General features: G+C 43.4%; 1 protein-coding gene across 1 annotated transcript in view; it reads right to left on the bottom strand.

Moving 5' to 3' along the window:
- Positions 1 to 3869: 3869 nt before the first annotated feature.
- upf3b (UPF3B regulator of nonsense mediated mRNA decay) overlaps positions 3870 to 19854 on the bottom strand; it is a 35548-nt gene continuing 19563 nt past the window's right edge. Inside the window, exons 4-10 of the mRNA XM_078547627.1 lie at positions 18727 to 18852; positions 16200 to 16313; positions 14813 to 14856; positions 14482 to 14673; positions 14235 to 14389; positions 6401 to 6704; positions 3870 to 5666 (exon numbers count right to left, since the gene is read on the bottom strand). Of these exons, the coding sequence (XP_078403753.1) occupies positions 5499 to 5666; positions 6401 to 6704; positions 14235 to 14389; positions 14482 to 14673; positions 14813 to 14856; positions 16200 to 16313; positions 18727 to 18852 (1103 nt within the window). The 3' untranslated portion in view covers positions 3870 to 5498. The remainder of the gene's footprint in view (positions 5667 to 6400; positions 6705 to 14234; positions 14390 to 14481; positions 14674 to 14812; positions 14857 to 16199; positions 16314 to 18726; positions 18853 to 19854) is intronic.

The following is a 19854-nucleotide window of genomic DNA, read 5'->3' as shown; positions in this document are numbered from 1 at the left end:
GGTCTGAGGAGTGCTGGAACAATTTCAGGAACATCTCCACCTTGTTCTCCTTTACAAAGTGTGGCTAAAAAATTATTCAATTTTCAAAAGGTCCAGGCTGCACCAGGGCTGGACTGCACCTCAACCACCCTTCCTCTTCACCCTCAAACCAGGTCTCCCCCATATAAGCCGACTGATGTACCTGCATTTACTTAGCATACCAGCTTCAAGGTATGGTTGAGAAAACTCCTGCAAGAGAACCTCCAGCCTCAACCATAATCTCCCTCTCAAACCAGTGTCCTTGTTTGGGGCAAGTGGAGACCAAAACCAGCACGCCAAATTCTACACCTAATTTGAGATCCTTTTGCCAAACTCTTGCCAGATGTGTACTGGAGCCAGTTTTTAAACCCCTAATGTATTGCGACAGAATTGGATGCATGGGAACATACATCGCCTCCAAGTCACACACCATCCAAATTTCGACTGATAGCGTTGTTCCTTCATTGTCATTGGGTCAAAATTATAGAAACATCCTCCCTAACAGCACTGTGGAAGTACCTTCACCACAACAACTGCGGCAGTTCAAGGCAGCAGTCCACTATCACCTTCTCAACTAGTGAGGAGCAATAAATGCTGGCTTGCTACAGAAGGCCACCCACATCCCAAGACGAAACAAAAAAAAACATACATGAAACAAGACTTAGACAAAAATACTTTTTATTGTCACAATCACTTCTGGCTCTCTTCCTTTTTTCAAATTTAGAACTACCATAGGAGCAAATTACAGTGCTGAAAAATTAGCTTGCTACGCTGAAATTCCAGCTGCAGCCAAGTCTTGTGACAAAAAGATTGTGCAATAACAGTCTTGTAATACACAAAAAAACCAGGAGTCAATAGCAAGAACTAATGCAGGAACTAGATATCCAAAATGCCAAAGAAAACAGAACTGTCAAAAAGTGGTAAAAAGTCAAATACATACTGAAAAGCTTAACACCCAAACAGAACAGAAAATCCCAGCAGTACCTGGCTTATATAGGCAAGTAGCACTGAATGAGTGAGCAGGTGAAATTGATTTCAGAATTTGGCAAGGGATCAACTTGCATTGGGCTGCATTACATTCGGACTTCTAATGATGGTCTTGTATGCCCTTTGTGAAATCTCCAAAAGCTTAAAATCTTTTTCCTTTGTTGATTCTGGAACATTGCAATTCCTGCACTCAGGGCAACTGAATGGATGGAGGGAGGTTTGCTCTCAGCGTGTACTATATCACCGACTCAGCTCTAAAAAATGCAGCTAAGTGAGACAACTATTGGGGTGGGAGCAGATCAAAGGTAGTCTGTTGCAAAGCAAATAAATTGGCAGAATCAAACAGCACTAACAATGGGATATGTTTTCACCTTCAGGTCTGTCACTTCTAAACGATTTAAGAACTAGAGGAACTTTGGCCGAAAAGGTTTAAGTCTTTTGTCTAAGCTCCTAAGAATAATTATTCACGGCACCAGTCCAGATACAAGTTAAGGTAGGTCTGGGATGATGCAAGTGGTGAGGAGGAAATTGCATGCAAATCAAAATTAAAATGCCGATGACATTTAAAGGATAGAACACAATGTGGAAAGAGCTACGGTATATAAAAAATACAACTTGCTATTGGAGACTGTGCAAACAAGAGAAGAGCCACAGTGGACTGCTTTCAGGAGTCCAAAATTAGTTGCTCTCCAGCGCTAGAGTGAATGGGGACTAGCTATCTGTAGAAAAAGTCAAAGAATGAAATGATGCAATCGCAAAGTTTCTAAAGAGCTTTTCGGTCCAATGGTTTGTCACAAATTTAAATACTGTATTGAAACCAAAACAAGTTGCATTTATTTTGTGCCTTTGAAACAGGAAAACATCACATGGCATTTCACAGGAGTGATCAAGCTAAATGACAGAGTCATATAATGATATATTAGGACAGGTGAACAAAAACTCGCTCAAAGAAGTTTCAAGGATCATCTTGAAGGAGGAGAGGGAAAGAGGCTTAAGGCAAGAAATTGCAGTTTAGGGCCCAGGCAGCCGAAGGCACGGTTGCTCATGGCGAGTGATTAAAATCAGGGAAGAGCAAGAATTGTGGGAATGCAGATAACTTATACAGCCACTGACAGATTCAGCCAGTCACATTCAAAGAAAATCCCTTAAAAAAATTTTTTTTTAAATGCGACCCTCCATATCAATTCTCATGCTTTTCAATTTGTGCCTTCTGGTTTCCACTCTTGCCTCAGTGCACTTTCCAATATAACAATTTACATTTACACAGCACCTTTATTCAGTAAAATATTCCAAAGCACTGGGCTTTAAGGCTGATACAACTGAAGGCACAGCCAGAGATCGCAGGGGGGGGGGGGGGCGTTGGTGAAAGGATCTGGAAATGCACAAATGGCCAGAAGTTGGAGGAACACAGCATTCTCAAGGAATTGTAAGGCTGCAGAAGGTTACAGAGATAGGGATTGGTTGGAAAAATGTGGGTAGCAAAGCTGTGGAAAGATTTGAACATGAGGATAAAGAATTTTCAACGAGGTGTTCAACTCAAATATCCAACAAAGGTAATTAAATTAATCCCAAAATGTCTTCCTCTTTCCTCTTCCTGAATGTCTTCTTTCCCCCCCTCTTCTGGAAGAAATAATACTTTACATTGGGATATGGCTCCACAGACACCAGCAGCCTTCTGGTAAGTGATCATTGTTTACAGGCGAGTCTAGACAGCTTTGGTGGATTATCTGATGAGAGTAAAGTTAGTTACGATTAACTAACTTTTCCCTCATGCAACATCCTGACTATCAATGCTGGCTATTGGATATTAACGAGGACCAAGTTTGCGAAACTGTTAGGATTGCATGTGTCACGTTTTCTGTTTTATTGCTCTTGGTTCAGTTCTTTTGTTCTGTTAGCATCAGGAAGCAATGTTGAACTAATTTACCAGACAAAGGATTTTAAAATTCATCCTAAAATTTTCTTGGTGATTTTAAGATACATCAGGAGATATTTTTCTTCCGATTGATGGATTACATTCAAGGAGATTAATTTTGAGTTCAGCCATGGCAACAGTTTAAGTTGGTGTCTGTTTGTGTGCTGCAGTCTATCATAAATAAAGTGGGGAGGCTGGATCAGGGTGGAAATGTGTCGCTCCCTCGTGTAGCCACCAAGCAGAGGAATTGATATGGAGGCCAATTTACTTCCTGTTCTGTCTGTCCTGTGGGGATGTTTTCCCTTCAGATCCATCACAATGCCTTGCACATGCTTCACTGTACACACTTTTCCATTTGTATTTTCCTTTAAACCAAGATAGGTTTCCTTTACCCTTCCCATATTACGTGCCCATTGGAAATTCTAATTTACATTCTGGCAAGAAAACTCATGTCAAGTTGGCCTTCTCACTTATGCCTAGCCTTGTGCAGCCAGCTGGCTGCAGTGTGCATAGGGTGACTGCTGGAGGTGGGGAATCTCAACCCTAAACTACTAAGCCCAGGGCAATGCTCTTCATATTCACCAGGCAGAATCAGCACAGTTGTTCACCCACTGACAGTTAATTACATTTTGAGTAGTGAGTTCACCCATTGAGAGATCAGCTGTTAATAGCTACAGCGATTTTGCCAGCATGTATAAAAGGGCAACTGCAACAGAGATTTTGTACTCACCCCTTATTTGTGCATAAGTGCAGCATGTACTTGAGGACATATGGGGAAAAAGTAATGGTATGGAACGAAATTGGACAGCTCTTCCAAAGGAGCCAATACAAGCATGATGGCCTGAATAGTCTTTTTCTGTAAGATTCTACGACAGTCTAGAAACATACCCAAATTAATAAAGGATGCCGTTAAAACTGCTCATTTCTGGACAAAACGGAACTGCACGCACTTTGTCATTTATATTTATTGATTGCAAGTGTTCAACACTTAAAAATATAAACAATTCATGAAAAAAAGCAAATGCATAGCCTTGAGAATTAAAAATAGCAAAAATTTCAATTTTCTACTGAAGGAATCGTTTCAACAGTTCTTGGAATGTACCACCAGCTTTGCAACCTTTCTAATGCTAAATAAAAAGTAAAGCCAACAGTGTTTGCTGTTCCTAGTTGCGTTTCTTTTTGATTGTTACAGTTTCACAGGCCCTGAACATATGCACAATGTCCACCAGATGTAAAAAAGCACAAGGAACCAGCAATGTTGCAAATCAGGGATCAAGAAACAGGCTCAATATTTACCTGTTTATTCTGCCACACATGATCCAAAACTAGTTACACTCTTCAGAAGTAAATTTTCAAAATAAAACTGGTTACTGAACAGATTTGATTTCTCCCTTCTAGGAAAACCCCCCACAACCCCCCATCACAATGAAGTTCAACTGTTTATCCTACTCCAAAATCAGACTACCATTCCAGTACCTTTGTTTAATAAAAGGCGTACACATCTATCCATCCAACAGCAGGTTTCCATAACACTAAGCATCAACACATAAAGACTCCAGGTTGCCATGTTATCAGCACCCTCTGCTGGATGGCCAGGCAGTGGCACTGTTGGAGGCTTCCTAAGACAAGGAATAGTGCCACGAATGAAACGGTGAGGGAGTTATATTGAAAACAAATTTTTGATGTCACATGAAGAGGCAAGTATGAATCATTTCCAACTATTATATAATAAGTTCTTATATGTACTTTATATATGACTGGGCAATGGGGTACAATTTGAGTTAAAAGAACTGGATTGGCACAGAAACAAGAAATGAACAAAGTTAAATTTTTCTAAGCTGTTCCCACCGAAATCACTTTAACCTATTAACTAAACTTTTAAAGAGTATAAAGAATAAACTGAAGAATTACATAACCTTCAGTCCCTTCAATATAGATTGCAACCGGTACTTTTTCCAAGTTCTTCGTTATAGACAAGTCTAACCCTAAAATGCAGCACTTATAGCAAATATGAAAGAACAACTGCGAAATTCCACTCCCCACCCCTCCTCCCTGGGCCTTTTCATACATTCCACAAGTGAAAAGGTCAATAAGGCCACTAAGAATTTGGTCTCCCATGTTATAATCTGTAATGGTGCACCAAACTTTTATTTAACTTACGACCCAGGTAAGTTACTAGCATTTGCTGGTACAATTCTGCTGTAGCTGACAGAATATTTCCTTTACTTGCTATTTGCCTACTGAAGCAAATGATGGGATGTCATTAATATATCAAAGCTGTTGGCTAGAACATTTTCAGAGTCACTAGCACCTGTCTAGTAAGCGCAGTGTCTAATTTACATCCCAGTCAACCACCAACTGCAATAATCTTGCACCTTTGTGCCCTGTCACAATCGTGATGGCAAAATAAAACCTCCATTCTTAAAACAGGGAAATTACCAGTTTCAAATATTTTATCTGACAAGCAACCACACCAGTCTTGTTCTCGGAACTCCTCTCCAATAAGCACACTTTTGGACTTCCCCATACTTGCTTGGTGTGCCACAACTGCTCAACCTTTGAACTAGCAGCAGCCTTTTCATTCTTCACTCTCCTTTTCTGCAATATTCCTGGAAGCCTCAAATTCCTCTTTTTTCTCCTCACTTGCTTCTGGCTGCTTTATGCTGCTCTCGCTAGACTTTGCACATGTCATTAATCGGCTGCGGCTCCGTGCCCCCGGTTGGTACAGCTGCATAGTCGGGCGGTCCTGTAAATAGAAACAAGTAAAAAAACTGAAAATATCCAGATGTATTACAATTTTGAAAGCTGGATTAAATATCATCACATTTCAATATGGTAAAATGCCTTTTCTTTAATTAAGCACATTGCAGGCAATGCAATAAAATCTTAAGAGCAAAGTGCACAATTTATAACTATATTCCAGAGTAACACTGTCAATACGTCAATCTTAGAAAGCTTAAAACAGGATGTCTACATTGGGTAAACTCAGGCCAAGTGAGGTACCCTTAAAGGTATTCCTTACTTTTGAAATAAAGTGGATATTGCACTGTTTGGTTTCAATACTACCACAGACCAGGGTTAAAAAAAAACTTAGTTATTAGTAGCTATAAATTAACCTAAACATTTCCACACATTATATTGAAATCAAGCCACCGAAATTGTACTCAAAATTCACTTTCATGGAATTATTAGGAGCGGGGGTTCATGTTAGCAATTTTAACTAGTTAAGTCCATTAATTGATAAATTACATTCATGATTGCTATCTATGTCAATGCATATCAACCAAAAAACCAAAATCAATGTCAAGACATTTGATGAAATGGCTCCAAAATGCACTATCAGGAGAAGTGATGGCTGAGTATTATATTTGCAACATAGCTGTTAATATTGCTGTGGAAAGCAGTGCTGATTTTACCAACACCCTTCCTTTGTTCTATTTGTTTCTATTACAAAAGGCTCTAAAGGAAACACTGCTGTACCTTATTTCGGATTCGTTCCTTTTTTGCTATACTATCTTCCTTCTTCTCCTCTTTTCCTTTCTCCAACTTGTCATAGCTTGACGTAGTCTCGGAGCTCTCCTTCTTCCTGGCCTTTTCATTTGTTTGATCCTTTTCCTTTTTGATCTCTTCATCTTTTTTTCTGAAAGGTTTGTCAGCCTCACATCGTTCCCTTGCCTTCCACCTTTCTTCGTCCTGCCGTTTCTGACGCTCTTTCTCCTTCAGCCTTCTCTCACGCTCCCTTTCCTCTCTATCCCGGTAGTCTCTTCCACCATCATCTTCAACCCTGTCAGCCCAAACAAAGTAAAACTTACTCAGAGTTACAACAGAATTGTTTTTTAAAAAACATAAATTATATTTGTTTTGGGACATATTGAATGCTACCAAGGTTACATTTGTTGACCGTCACTTGTTGCTTTGAGAAGATGGTGCACCTTAATAAAGGTTTTAAAACTGAGTACTTTCTAGAATGCGTTAAGAGTCAAACAAGTAACATGGCGCTAGAGACGCATCTAGATCAGACTGGGGTGAACGGTTTTTCTTCCATGAAGAAAGTAAGTGAGGTAGTTGGATTTTTGTGACAATCTGACAGTTTCCTATTCATCTTTTCCTGATGCCAGCCAATAAATTAACAGATTTAATTTCACAACTTAACTATATGCAATTCATTGCATGCGATGGCTAATTGGTACGAAGAACGATAGATTATATTCTAGCACGTCAGATGAATAAGTGTACTGGTAAAATTGTATGGGCCAATTCATACCAGTTCTTTTTGAACACCATGACAATTTAGATTTCTGATTAACATGGCTCATTACAACAAGCCAAACGTGCAGCAAACTCCCTTTGCTTTGGTGTTGTCTGCGGTAATACTCTCATCTCTTAGCTAGGAGGCTGTGGGTTAAAGTACCACTCCAGGCTAAGATCAAGTGTTGCAGGGGCGACACCATGGTCCTGCCAAGGCAAGGTCGGGATGGAAGGGCTATAACCAATCGCAATCCAAATCCATACCGTGGGTTACCTATCACCGTCCGAGTCACGGTGAACCACAGCGAAGGAGGATCACCTATGGATCGGGGCTTCTTCACCAGGAGGATCCTGTTGAAGGCGTGCGGCTTCGAAGCTCCGGAGATCTTCACCCTGCATGACTCCCGTAAAGGTGGTTATTTTGACGTGATGTTCAAGCGGGTGGCAGACTGCGTCCAGCTCCTGAGGGTGTTCGAGGAGAAGAGAGACCTGCCGGAGATGAAGATCCTGACGGCGGAGCCGCACTTTTCTCTGCCGTTGCAACGGGAACATGTGGTGATGGTGCATGTGTACAACCCCTTCGTCCCTGTCGCCGACGTGGTCACCTTCCTCACCAGGTACTTCGATAAGGTGGGGAGCGGCACCGAGATTCGAGACGACTTGGGGATCTGGACAGGCAAACGCCTGTTTAAGGTCACGCTAAAGACCGATGGTAAGGGAGCCATTTTCCACCCTCCTTCCAGTTTCGCTATCGGGGGAAACCGTGGCTACCTGGTCTACGCTGGGCAACCCAAGCATTGTCGCTCATGCGGCAAGGCTGGTCATGTGGCGGCCAACTGCAGCGCCTCCCTCTGCAAGATCTGCAAACAGGAAGGGCACCAGACAAAAGACTGCAAACAGGCCAAGTGCTGCAACCTGTGGGGCGAGGCAGGTCACCTCTACAGGACCTGCCCCAAACGCTGCCGTACTTACGCACAGGCAGCCAAAGCCGACCAGGGGGAAGCAGAAGAAATGTTTCGTGTCACTCCAACCACCAAGGCCCCCAGGGAGCTCAACGGGACAAAGGAGGACACAGAGAGAGACAAGGAGGAGAAAGAGATCGAGGCAACAGAGAGCCAATCAGCAGCACTACCCCCTGTACCTCCCAGTCCTCAGGACAGCGAATCAATGGAGGAGGAGGCAGCAGTGGAAAAGCAGCAGGGGGAGTGGCGGACGGTGAAGAACAAGAAAAGTAAGAGGGAGCGAAGAAGAAGCAAAGGCGTTTCCCAGAGAAGCGGCAAGAGGCGTCTCCCATCCGACATGGATGACAAGGGCAGCAGCTCTTCGGATGATGAAGTGCCAGGGCGGCACCGACAGAAGAGGCGGCAAAGCTCCAGGGCGTTGGAGGACGAGACACCCGAGCTCCAGAAAATTGGAGACAACAAGGAGACCAGCGCACCCCAACTTTGCCTGCAACCTGAGGAGGCCAGTGCACCACAGCCCCTGGAATCTGGGAGCAGTGAGGCAATCATCGCACCCCAGCCCCAGGAAGCCGGGAACAGCAACACCCCAGAGGGGGTGAGTTTTGGAGAAGCTTCTCCAGCAAAGGTCATCTCAAAACCCACTCTCTACGTGAACCTCCAGATGCCACCGGAGCAGAACACGGCCAAGGAGATCTACCTCAGCCCATCCAAAGTGAAGGAATTTGAGCTCACTACGGGTATGAAGGAGCAGACTAAAGGTCTGGGACTCTCAGAGACAGTGGGTTTGGTAGGAGAATAAATGCTTTAAAATGGGTTTAAAGATTGTATCCATAAATGTGCGTAGCATTAAATCTACTACGCGATGTGTTGCGACCTTGGACTACCTAGCCAAGATCAAAGCTGACCTGTTGTTTCTGCAGGAGTGTGCGATACCGCACCTCAGCTCCTACAGGCAATGGTCACGATGGTGGTCCCACGGGCCATCGATCTGGTCGGGCGGAAACGACTCTCGTTCCTCCGGCCTGGGTATTCTGCTGCGGGGAGGTAACTTCACCGTCTCCGAGGTCAAGGAGGCGGTGGGCGGGCGACTCCTCGTAGCAGACATAATGTACAAGAACGCTCCACTCCGGTTAATTAACGTGTATGGTCCGGCACAAGGGGCTGAGCGGCTGGAGGTTTTTCAGCAGCTCCCACTGCTGCTGGCGACCTCCAGGCCGGTCATTCTGGGCGGTGACTTCAACTGCATCATCGATGCGGCTGGACGATCCGGCAGGGCCGGCAGCAGATTGGACGCTACGTCCAGATCCCTGATGGAAACAGTTAAGGATGCCAAGCTGCACGACGTCTTCAGCAACCCTGCAGACGGAGCGCAGCGTAGATACACCTGGTCGCGGCCAGACGGGTCCATTCGTTCCAGGATAGACTTCCTGTTTGTGTCCCGTGCATTCACAGTCAGATCCACCGAGGTCAAGCCGGTGTTCTTCTCTGACCACTGCCTCCTACTGGCGGACTGCCACTTGGAGAAGGACCTGAGGGTGGGCAGGGGGACATGGAAGCTAAATGTGCAACTGCTGACCCCAGAGAACATTGAGGAGCTCAAGAGGGATTACAAAGGTTGGAGAACCGTGAAACCCCTCTTTGAGTCCCTGACACACTGGTGGGAAGCGATCAAGGGAAGCATCAAGAGGTTTTTCATCCTCAAAGGCACCCAGAAAGCTAGAAAGGAACAGAGGGAAATGTCCCGACTCCAGAAAAAGATGCAGAATCTGCTCCGGCTGCAGTCGATGGGGGTCGATGTCAAGGAGGAGCTCCAAGAGGTGAAGGGCCAGCAAGCCTCGCACTTTGCCTCGGAGGCCTCCAAGATCATCTTCCGTTCCGGAGTCCGCTCCGTGGAGCAGGATGAGACGTGCTCACGTTTCTTCTTCCAAAAGGTACACAGAGAGCGCTCTGTGATCAGCAGCCTGAAGGAAGAAGACGGCTCAGTAAAGTCATCACGGTCCGACATTCTGAGGATCAGCAAATCCTTTTATGCCGGATTGTATGACGTGAAGCCCACGGACAGCACGGCCTCCCAGTCCTTCCTGTCCTCTATCACGGAGGTCTTAGACCACAGTACGCGGGAGAGCCTGGACAAACCGCTAACTCCTGATGAACTGACTAAGGCCCTTGAGTCCTTCGAGAAGAGTAAAACTCCCGGAAGCGACGGCTTGCCGGCGGAGTTGTATTCGGCTCTGTGGGACTTGATCGGCCCAGACCTGCTAGGAGTGTACGTGAGTATGCTCCTGGCCGGTAGTATGTCAGAATCCATGAGGAAAGGCATCATCACCCTCACCTACAAGCACAAGGGGGAAAGGGAGGAAATTAGAAATTGGCGACCCATTTCACTGTTGAATGTGGACTATAAGATTCTGTCCAAGGTCATCGCCAATCGGGTCAAATCCGCTCTGGAATTGGTGATTCACCCTGACCAGACCTGCTCTGTGCCAGGCAGAAAGATCTCTGACAGCCTGGCGCTGCTCAGGGATACGATTGCCTATGTACAGGACAGGGGTGTGGATACCTGCCTCATCAGCTTGGATCAGGAGAAGGCCTTTGACAGAATATCGCACACCTACATGGGGGATGTGCTCTCCAAAATGGGGTTTGGGGAGGGAATTCGAAATTGGATCCAACTGCTCTACACTAACATCAGTAGCGCAGTCTCAATCAATGGGTGGGAAACAGATAGCTTTCCGATTAAATCTGGAGTCAGGCAGGGCTGTCCTCTCTCGCCTGTCCTTTTCGTGTGTTGCATAGAACCCTTTGCCGAGTCCATCAGGAAGGATCCGGGCATAAGAGGAGTGACGATCCCAGGCAGTGGAGGCACTCAGGTAAAAGCCTCCCTGTACATGGACGACGTCGCCGTCTTCTGCTCGGATCCGCTGTCGGTGCGCAGACTGATGCACATCTGCGACCAGTTCGAACTGGCCTCGGGAGCCAAGGTAAATCGTGGGAAGAGCGAGGCCATGTTCTTTGGGAACTGGGCTGACCGATCCTTTGTCCCCTTCACTGTCAGGGCTGACGGCCTGAAGGTGCTGGGGATATGGTTCGGAGGGACCGGGGCATGCGTTAGAAACTGGAAGGAGCGAGTGGCTATGGTGAAAAGGAAACTGGGCATGTGGGAGCGACGCTCCCTCTCCATTGCGGGTAAGAACCTGGTCATCAGGTGTGAGGTACTCTCGCTGTTGCTGTACGTGGCGCAGGTCTGGCCCATTCCAGACTCCTGCGCGATGGCGATCACTCGAGCCATCTTCCGCTTTATCTGGAGGTCGAAAATGGATCGTGTCCGCAGGGACGCGATGTACAAGCCTCTAGATAAAGGGGGAAAAAACGTGCCCAACATCGCCCTCATACTGATGGCCACCTTTGTGTGTGGCTGCATCAAGCGGTGCGTAGACCCTCAGTACGCAAACACCAAGTGTCACTACGTGCTGAGGTTCTACCTGTCCCCGGTGTTGCGAAGGATGGGTCTGGCCACGCTGCCGCGGAACGCTCCAAGTAGTTGGACCGTGCCGTACCACCTGTCCCTGGTGGAAAAATTTATGCAGAAAAACACCTTTGACCACAAGTCCATCAGGCAGTGGTCAGCACGTAACGTTCTAGAGGCCCTGAGGGATAAGGAGAGGGTGGACCCTGTGGGATGGTTCCCCGAGCAGACTGTCAAAGTCATTTGGCAGAATGCCTCATCGCCAGAACTTTCCAACAAGCACCAAGACGTAGCTTGGCTGGTGGTGAGAAAGGCCCTCCCCGTCAGATCCTTCCTACACGCCAGGAGTCTCACCCCCTCTGCACGTTGCCCTCGAGGTGGCTGTGGTGGGGAAGAGACCGTTGTTCACCTCCTTGTGGATTGTGCCTTTGCAAAGAAAGTCTGGAGAGAGATGCAGTGGTTGCTGTCGAGGTTCATCCCGAGCAGTTCTGTGACACAGGACTCTGTGCTCTACGGGCTGTTCCCAGGGACACACACCGAGACAAACATCAACTGCAGCTGGGGGATCATCAACTCGGTGAAAGACGCGCTTTGGTCTGCCCGAAACTTGTTGGTCTTCCAGCACAAAGAGTTGTCCCCGACCGATTGTTGCGGACTGGCACAATCCAAAGTCCAGGACTACGTGCTGAGGGACGCACTAAAGCTTGGGGCAGCTGCCGCAAAGGCGCAATGGGGAAGGGTCGCTGTCTAAGACCTTTCTACCACAGCGCACCGAGAGACTGGGAACTGTTTAGAGCCCCTCGGGCTGTACAGATCAAAATGAAAGGCTGTAAATGATTGTAATACTGTTTGTACTGATGCACCTGGTGATACATTTTGTAAAAGTTTAACCTGGATTGTACCCTTGTAATGTTGTTTTTGAAATGGTTTGGAATGTGATTGAAGATATTTTATGAATAAAGTATATTTTTACAAAAAAAAAAACCACTCCAAGCTCACAATTCAGTACAACAATGAGATCGGTGCACTGTCAGAGCTGCCACCTTTCAGATGAGAAGTTAAACTGAGGCCCCTTTTGTGCACTTGGGTGGATGTAAACGATCCCAAGGCACTATTCTGTGGAACAGCCTGAGAGTTCCTTCTGGTATCCTGGCCAATATTTATCCCTCAACCAACATCTGCGAAACAGACTATGTGAACATTTATTTATGGGACCGACCTGTGTGCAAATTAACCACTGCATTTCCCACAATGCAAATTAACCTCAAAAGTACTTAACTGGCAGTAAAACTCTTTGGGACTTCCTGAGGTTGTGACAGGTTCTACATAAATGCAAATTCATTCATTCATAGTACAATATCTACTTGAATCATACCTTATTGATCCAGATAAGGGTTTGGAGTAGTTACCAAACCTCCAGTCTTTTTCCACTATCATACATAGATGCCTCACCATAGATTGTTCCTTCAACAGACAAGTTTAAACTCCCCACACTGTTCTGCAGTGCAGTATGCTAGCAGTCCAGAATGGAAAGATACAGATCTGAGCCCACAAATTCTAGCAAATACTCTTACCATAAGACTTAGGAGCAGAAATTAGGCCATTCGGCCTATCGAGTCTGCTCAGCCGTTCAATCATGGCTGATAAGTTTCTCAACCCCATTCTCCCGCCTCCTCCCCGTAACCTTTAACCCCTTACCAATCAAGAACCTATCTATCTCGGTCTTAAATACACTCAATGACCTGACCTCCACAGCCTTCTGTGCCAATGAATTCCATAGATTCACCACTCTCTGGCTAAAGAAGTTTCTCCTCATCTCTGTTCTAAAAGGTCTTCCCTTTACTCTGAGGCTGTGCCCTCGGGTCCTAGTCTCTCCTACTAATGGAAACATCTTCCCCACGTCCACTCTATCCAGGCCTTTCAGTATTCTGTAAGTTTCAATCAGATCCCCCCTCATCCTTCTAAACTCCATCGAGTATAGACCCAGAGTCCTCAAACGTTCCTCATATGTTAAGCCTTTCATTCCTGGGATCGTTCTCGTGAACCTCCTCTGCACCCTCTCCAGGGCCAGCACATCCTTCCTGAGATACGGGGCCCAAAATTGCTCACAATATTCTAAATGTGGTCTTACACAGGAAAGGAGGAGGTAGAAAATATATACAAGCCCGGCCACTCATGCCAACCCCAAATGAACATTTCGAAAGGTGCTTTAGCAGATGCTACAGCATATTCCAGTCTGTTGCCTTTGCCAGGAATCGATGCTCAAAATTGAGAAAGAAGAGGTTTATCTAAGCTAGCAAACATAGCTGATTGCTAAAAAAAAAAATCATCGAAAAATCACCTAGGAAATGCCTCAAGGTATACTGGAAGAAAAATACCAAGAGAAGTCTGATCAGGATTGACAATGCAGCGATTCTGAACTTATACAGGGAAGAACCCAGTTCTTGAGTGTTAAGCTCATGACAATGAGCTCAGAATGCACAATTCCTTACAATTTGTACCAAGTTCCTCCTTGAATGCAGTGTGCATGCAAACCACACCAATTTAGTACCATGGGCAAGAGAATGTGCATACTGAACCAGCAATCAAATAATAAGACTGGAAAAAGATACAAACAATTTAATTTATTCTCACTCACTTCTTTCCTTTATCTTCCCGGATGGCACTCTCCAGGCGTTTACTCTGTCCAGCGAATGATCTGTCCTCTTTAGCTCTTTCTCTCTCCAGTTTCTTCACTTTCTCCCTGGGCTTTTCTAAACTGGAATCATCCCCTTTATCTGACTTCTTCAGAAGCTACAGATACACAATGATATTTTGTTGACATATTTTAGAAAAATGTTAAATAAAAAGTGATTTTGTTAGAATATTGGCAGTATTTAGGGTACCTTTATCTTTGGTTCATCCTTTGATCTGTCCTTATCTTTATCAAATCCTTTCTCCAACATCTTCTTTTGCTTCTCTGCTTCTCTCCTTTTCCGCCTTTCATCCTCTCTCCATTTTCTCCTTTCCTCTTCTCGAAGTCGCCTCTTTTCCAGCTCTCTTCTCCTCCTCTCTTCTCTTTTTTCCTCTCGTATTCTCTGGTGTCAGAATGGTGTGGGGAAAGGAAGGAAATGGTGACACACAAGAGACAATCAGTGACATATTCTGAATAAACACAAAATTGCTTTTCCATATTTTGACTTTTTAATTACAAAGAAAAAACCAGGGAGTCATTACCTGTTTATTTTTCACGTAGTCCAAAAGGGGTGTGGTTTTCTTAGCTGTCAAATGGAAATAAATAATTATTTCATCCATTTACATCCATGCAAAAAACTTTTGATTTTGACTTCTGAATAAATAGCACCCTAATACTGGGAAAACATAAATATATAAAATAAACCAAATGGGAAATTCAGAAGAAACTTATTTTCCCAGAGAGTGGTGTGAATGTGGGACCACAGGAAGTGGTTGAGGCTAAAAGTATAGATGTATTTAAGGGAAAGCTAGGTAAGCATATGAGGGGGAATGGAATAGAGGATTAAGCTGATATAGTTGGACGAGGAAGGTTGGAAACAACAAGTGGAGCATAAACATGGTATGACTGGTTGGACCAAATGGCTGCTTTCTATCCTGTATATTCGATGTTATATCACATAACCCTTGTGGCAAATGGTTATTTGGAATAAGAGTCCATTGTGTCATGGGTTGAAAGTATTAATGTAAAATGAGCTAGTGTGAATGAGCCAGCATGTATAAAATGTGGTCAGTCCATTCGTGCACGTATAATCAGGGCTGAATTTCTTAGGGATAACTCTTGTCGCCTTGAGTGACTTTCTAGGATGCTTCTGAGGGTATCAAGAGTCAACTATTTAGAATGGACTAGGGGCACATGCCATCCCAGAATGGACAGATGTAAACAGATTCCTTCCCTAGAAGGGGATTAGTAAATCAGTTGGATTAAACAATAACCACAGATACCCAACTGTTTCAATGTCATATTTTCAGACGTCAGCTCACCAATTCATTGAATTCAATTCATGGTAAGATTTGAATTCATAACCGTGCTGATACTAGTCTAGTATTATATGTATTGGACTACTTTACCTGGTTTAGAATTTCATCAGGGCCATGCAAGTATGTGGTGAAAAAGGAGCACAGCAGCACAGCAGAAGAACAGAAGAACAAATACAAGCAGCAGATAATGGGAAATGTGTTTTAAAATAATTTAAATGGCATGCATGCAAGTTGTTCAAGGCAAGGCCTGATTATGCATGTGTGATAATGACAGATGCGTTTCTGCCTCTCAAAGAATTACCAAACTTCTGACTGGCAGATGAGAATGATGTGATGCAATGTATACATATAGCCCGGCAAAGGAACATCACAACCACAAGGGAAGATTAAGGAAATAAATCTTGTTAATTAGTGTAGCCCTACATTAAGGATAATCACATTTAGAAAAAAAAGTGCAGTTAAGGGTTTATACATTAAGATTGAAGGGCATACGATTGGTAAATTAATTCTGCATCAAATTTTGCAATTGTCATTTTTATCTACAAACTGTGACAGGTAAATGGATGTGAGCTTGGAAACTGATCAGACTTATTTAAAAAGCTCATTTTACCTGCTAACTCTTTCGTTTTGGCTTCGATTTCCTCCAGAAGTGTTTCGGGATTGTTTGAATTTTTCTCATCATCTGCATTATTATAACTCTCCAAAAACTTTTTATATTCAGGATCTGATATATAAAAAATACAAAAAAGTGAAAAAAATTCTACCAATTCTAAAATAAATATAACCAAGACTCAAAAAGAAAACAAGACAGAACCAAAGTATATATTTAGTTGGTCAGCCATTTCTTTGTTCCCCATTATAAATTCCCCTGTTTCTGACTGTAAGGGACCTACATTTGTCTTCACCAATCTTTTTCTCTTCACATACCTATAGAAACTTTCACAGTCAGTTTTTATGTTCGCTGCAAGCTTACTCTCGTACTCTATCTTCCTCTTCTTAATCAACCCCTCGGTCCTGCTTTGCTGAATTCTAAACTGCTCCCAATCCTCAGGTCTGTTGTTTTTTCTGGCCAATTTGTATGCCTCTTCCTTGCATCTAATACTATCTCTAATTTCCCTTGTAAGCCATGGTTTGGCCACTGTTTTACTTTTGCGCCAGACAGGAATAAACAATTGTTGCAGTTCACCCATGCGTTCTTTGAATGTTTGCCATTGCCGATCCACCGTCATCCCTTTAAGTAACGTTCCCAATCCATCATAGCTAACTCCCACCTCATGCCATCGTAGTTTCCTTTATTAAGATTCAGGACCCAAGTCTCAGAATCAACCAAGTCATTCTATCATATTATGGTCGCTCATCCCCAAGGGGCCTCTCATATCTCACTAAAAACTCATGCCTTTCAGCGAAGAAGGAAGAGTGAGCCACAACTCATTAAAAAAAATGTTCACAATTTCAGGAATATTTTCCCTGTTCCCTTTCCCCAACAAGTGGTATTAATACAGTAAAAAAAGTATATTACTTTCATAAACTTCAACAGCAGTCAGCATAGTAATTATAATTAAGCACAGCACAGTAATGATAAAGAGACCAGAACCCCAGCAACTGGCAATTCAATTTGCTCAAAACATACAGAATAAATATAGCCACTCTTTTATGTAGCTTCCTTTAGCCAAGAGGAGGACAGCCCAGACAATGGGCTTCTCTCCAATTACCAGAAATACTGGTCCTGGAGCAGCTACACAAATCCCTGGTATTGTCACTGAGTAGTATTCCAGAGACCCAGGGTAATGCTCTGGGGACCGGGGTTCGAATCCCACCAAGGCAGATGGTTAAATTTGATTTCAATAAAAAAAAATTTGGCATTAAAAAAGTCTGATGATGACCATGAAACCATTGCCGATTGTTGTAAAAACCCATCTGGTTCACTAACATGCTTTAGGGAAGGAAATCTGCCATCCTACATGTGACTGCAGACCGACAGAAATGTAGTTGACTCCTAAATGCCCTCTGAACAAGGGCAATTAGGGATGCGCAAGTGCGTGAAAGGTTATCCCATGAATGAATAATAAAAAAAAGCAAAAAAATTCATGACAACTTAACATTGGCATGTTAAAGCGTCACAGACCTCTGGGGCTTGAATCTGCAACATTTGTATTAACAAACTAACTGAGTATCCTAGGTCATTTGGTTTAAGAAATAGATTGTGCTTCAAATTAAACAACAAAGCATGAAAAATTGATGGCATTTTTAAACATTTTACCAGAATCAACATATTCTTCGGTTGCCTCCACCAAACATGAATTATTCTGCAGCTCTTTCGGACCTAAGACATTAGTGTTCCCTTAAACTAATGGAGTTAAAAATTAGTTCAACAAAAAAAAATCTTAAGAACGGGTATGATTTTGAATCCTGCGTTTAACCCAGCAACGTTACCAAATTTAGCCAAATTTCTTGATACAGGTCTCCAACCAGTGAACCGGACACGAGAAATAATACACTGGCCTAGGATTTGAAATGATATACCAAGTCATAATTACTTCTGAAGAACCTCTTAGGCCCTGAAAAATTAATTTTATATTGTCAAATTTTTACATTACGATACAAACTTAATAATTTTATAATAAAATACATCAATTTAAGACCTTGTTTGATATTTCAGCTTTTAATATGTAGATCCAAATCTTTAATTCACTCTCTGCAAAACTTACAAAAAGTGAAGGATAACCAGTGCATTTTACTTCCTGGTTTCCTGTCTGTGAGAATTCTTCTGTATGATTGGTTGCTTACCCTGCTTGATGACATCCCTGTTCCTGGACACCTTGAGCTCTATCTGACCTGGTGCCAGATTTGAATTGGGGGAAGGCAAAATACACACCACAAAGATCTCTAGAATTTTGAGATCTTGGAGGTCAGTGGCAAGCACTATTGCTTTGCTGCTGACTGAAAAATTCAGGCCTTCGCTAAACACATTTTCTACAGTGACAGAACAATGGTGATGAACAGGAGAGTAGTTTGCATCCTGTCCATCCAGCTGAAGGACATGAAAGCAGAAACAAAATGGAATAGAATAGGACAAGACAATTACAGTTTACAACAAAATGTTTACATTGTAAAAGCATAATGTAGATTCTCCATACCATCACTAAAATGTATATGGTCCATACCATCTTCAACACTTCCCACTTTTGCATCTTTTTTCTTGCTCTTCTTTTTTGGAATTTTCTGAAAAGGGGCAAATTCTACAATAGCAGGGTACTCCTGACCTATTGGTTGGGAGAGAGATAAACACAGGGGTAACAAATAAAAGGGTTCTTACAATTAAGAATGGATCAAACTAAACTTTCTGCCAGCAAAATATGTTTCTGTCATCTTAAATTCATTAACAAAACAAAACTAAAAGCATATGAACATACAAATTAGGAGCAGGAGGCGGCCATTCGGCCCCTCAGGCCTACTCCGTCACTCAATAAGATCTTGGCTGATCTAATTTTCACCTCAACTCCACATTCCTGCCTAACCCCGATAACCTTTCACCCACCTGCTTAACAAGAATCTATCTACTTCTGCCTGAAAGACATTCAAAGACTGCCTCAGCCACCTCTTGAGGAAGTGAATTCCAAAGTCTCTCAACATTCTTAAGAGAAAAAAAATCCTCATCTCTGTCTTAAATGGGCAACCCCTTATTTTAAAATAGGTGCCCCTAGTTCTAGATTCTCCCACAAGAGGAGACATCATTTCCACATCCATCCTGTCAAGTCCCCTCAGGATCTTATATCAAGGCACCTCTTACTCTTCTAAACTCCAGTGGATGCAAGCCTAACCTGTCTAGTTTTTTCTCATGAGACAACACACCCATTCTAGGTATTATTTTAGTAAACGTTCTCTGAACTGCTTCCAATGCATTTACATCCTTCTTAAATAAGGAGACCAATACTGTACACAGCACTCCAGATGTGGTCTCACCAATGCCCTGTATAACTGAAGCATAACCTCCCTACTCTTGTTTTCAATTCCCCTTGCAATAAACGATAACATTCTGGTAGCTTTCCTAATTACTTTCTGCCACTGAATACTAACCTTTTGCATTCCTGCACTAGGACACCCAGATCCCTCTGCATCTCAGAGCTCTGCAATCTATCAACATTTAGATAGTAAGCTTCTTCATTATTTGTCCTGCCAAAACAGACCACCTCACATTTTCCCACATTATATTCCATTTGCCAGGTCTTTTGTCCACTCACCTAACCCATCTATATCTTTTTGTA

This window comes from Cetorhinus maximus, chromosome 8 (assembly GCF_964194155.1).
Source record: "Cetorhinus maximus chromosome 8, sCetMax3.hap1.1, whole genome shotgun sequence".
In the NCBI taxonomy this organism is placed as follows: Eukaryota; Metazoa; Chordata; class Chondrichthyes; order Lamniformes; family Cetorhinidae; genus Cetorhinus; species Cetorhinus maximus.
The sequence above is the reverse complement of the archived record's forward strand: the minus strand, read 5'-3'. Positions and strand labels throughout refer to the sequence as shown.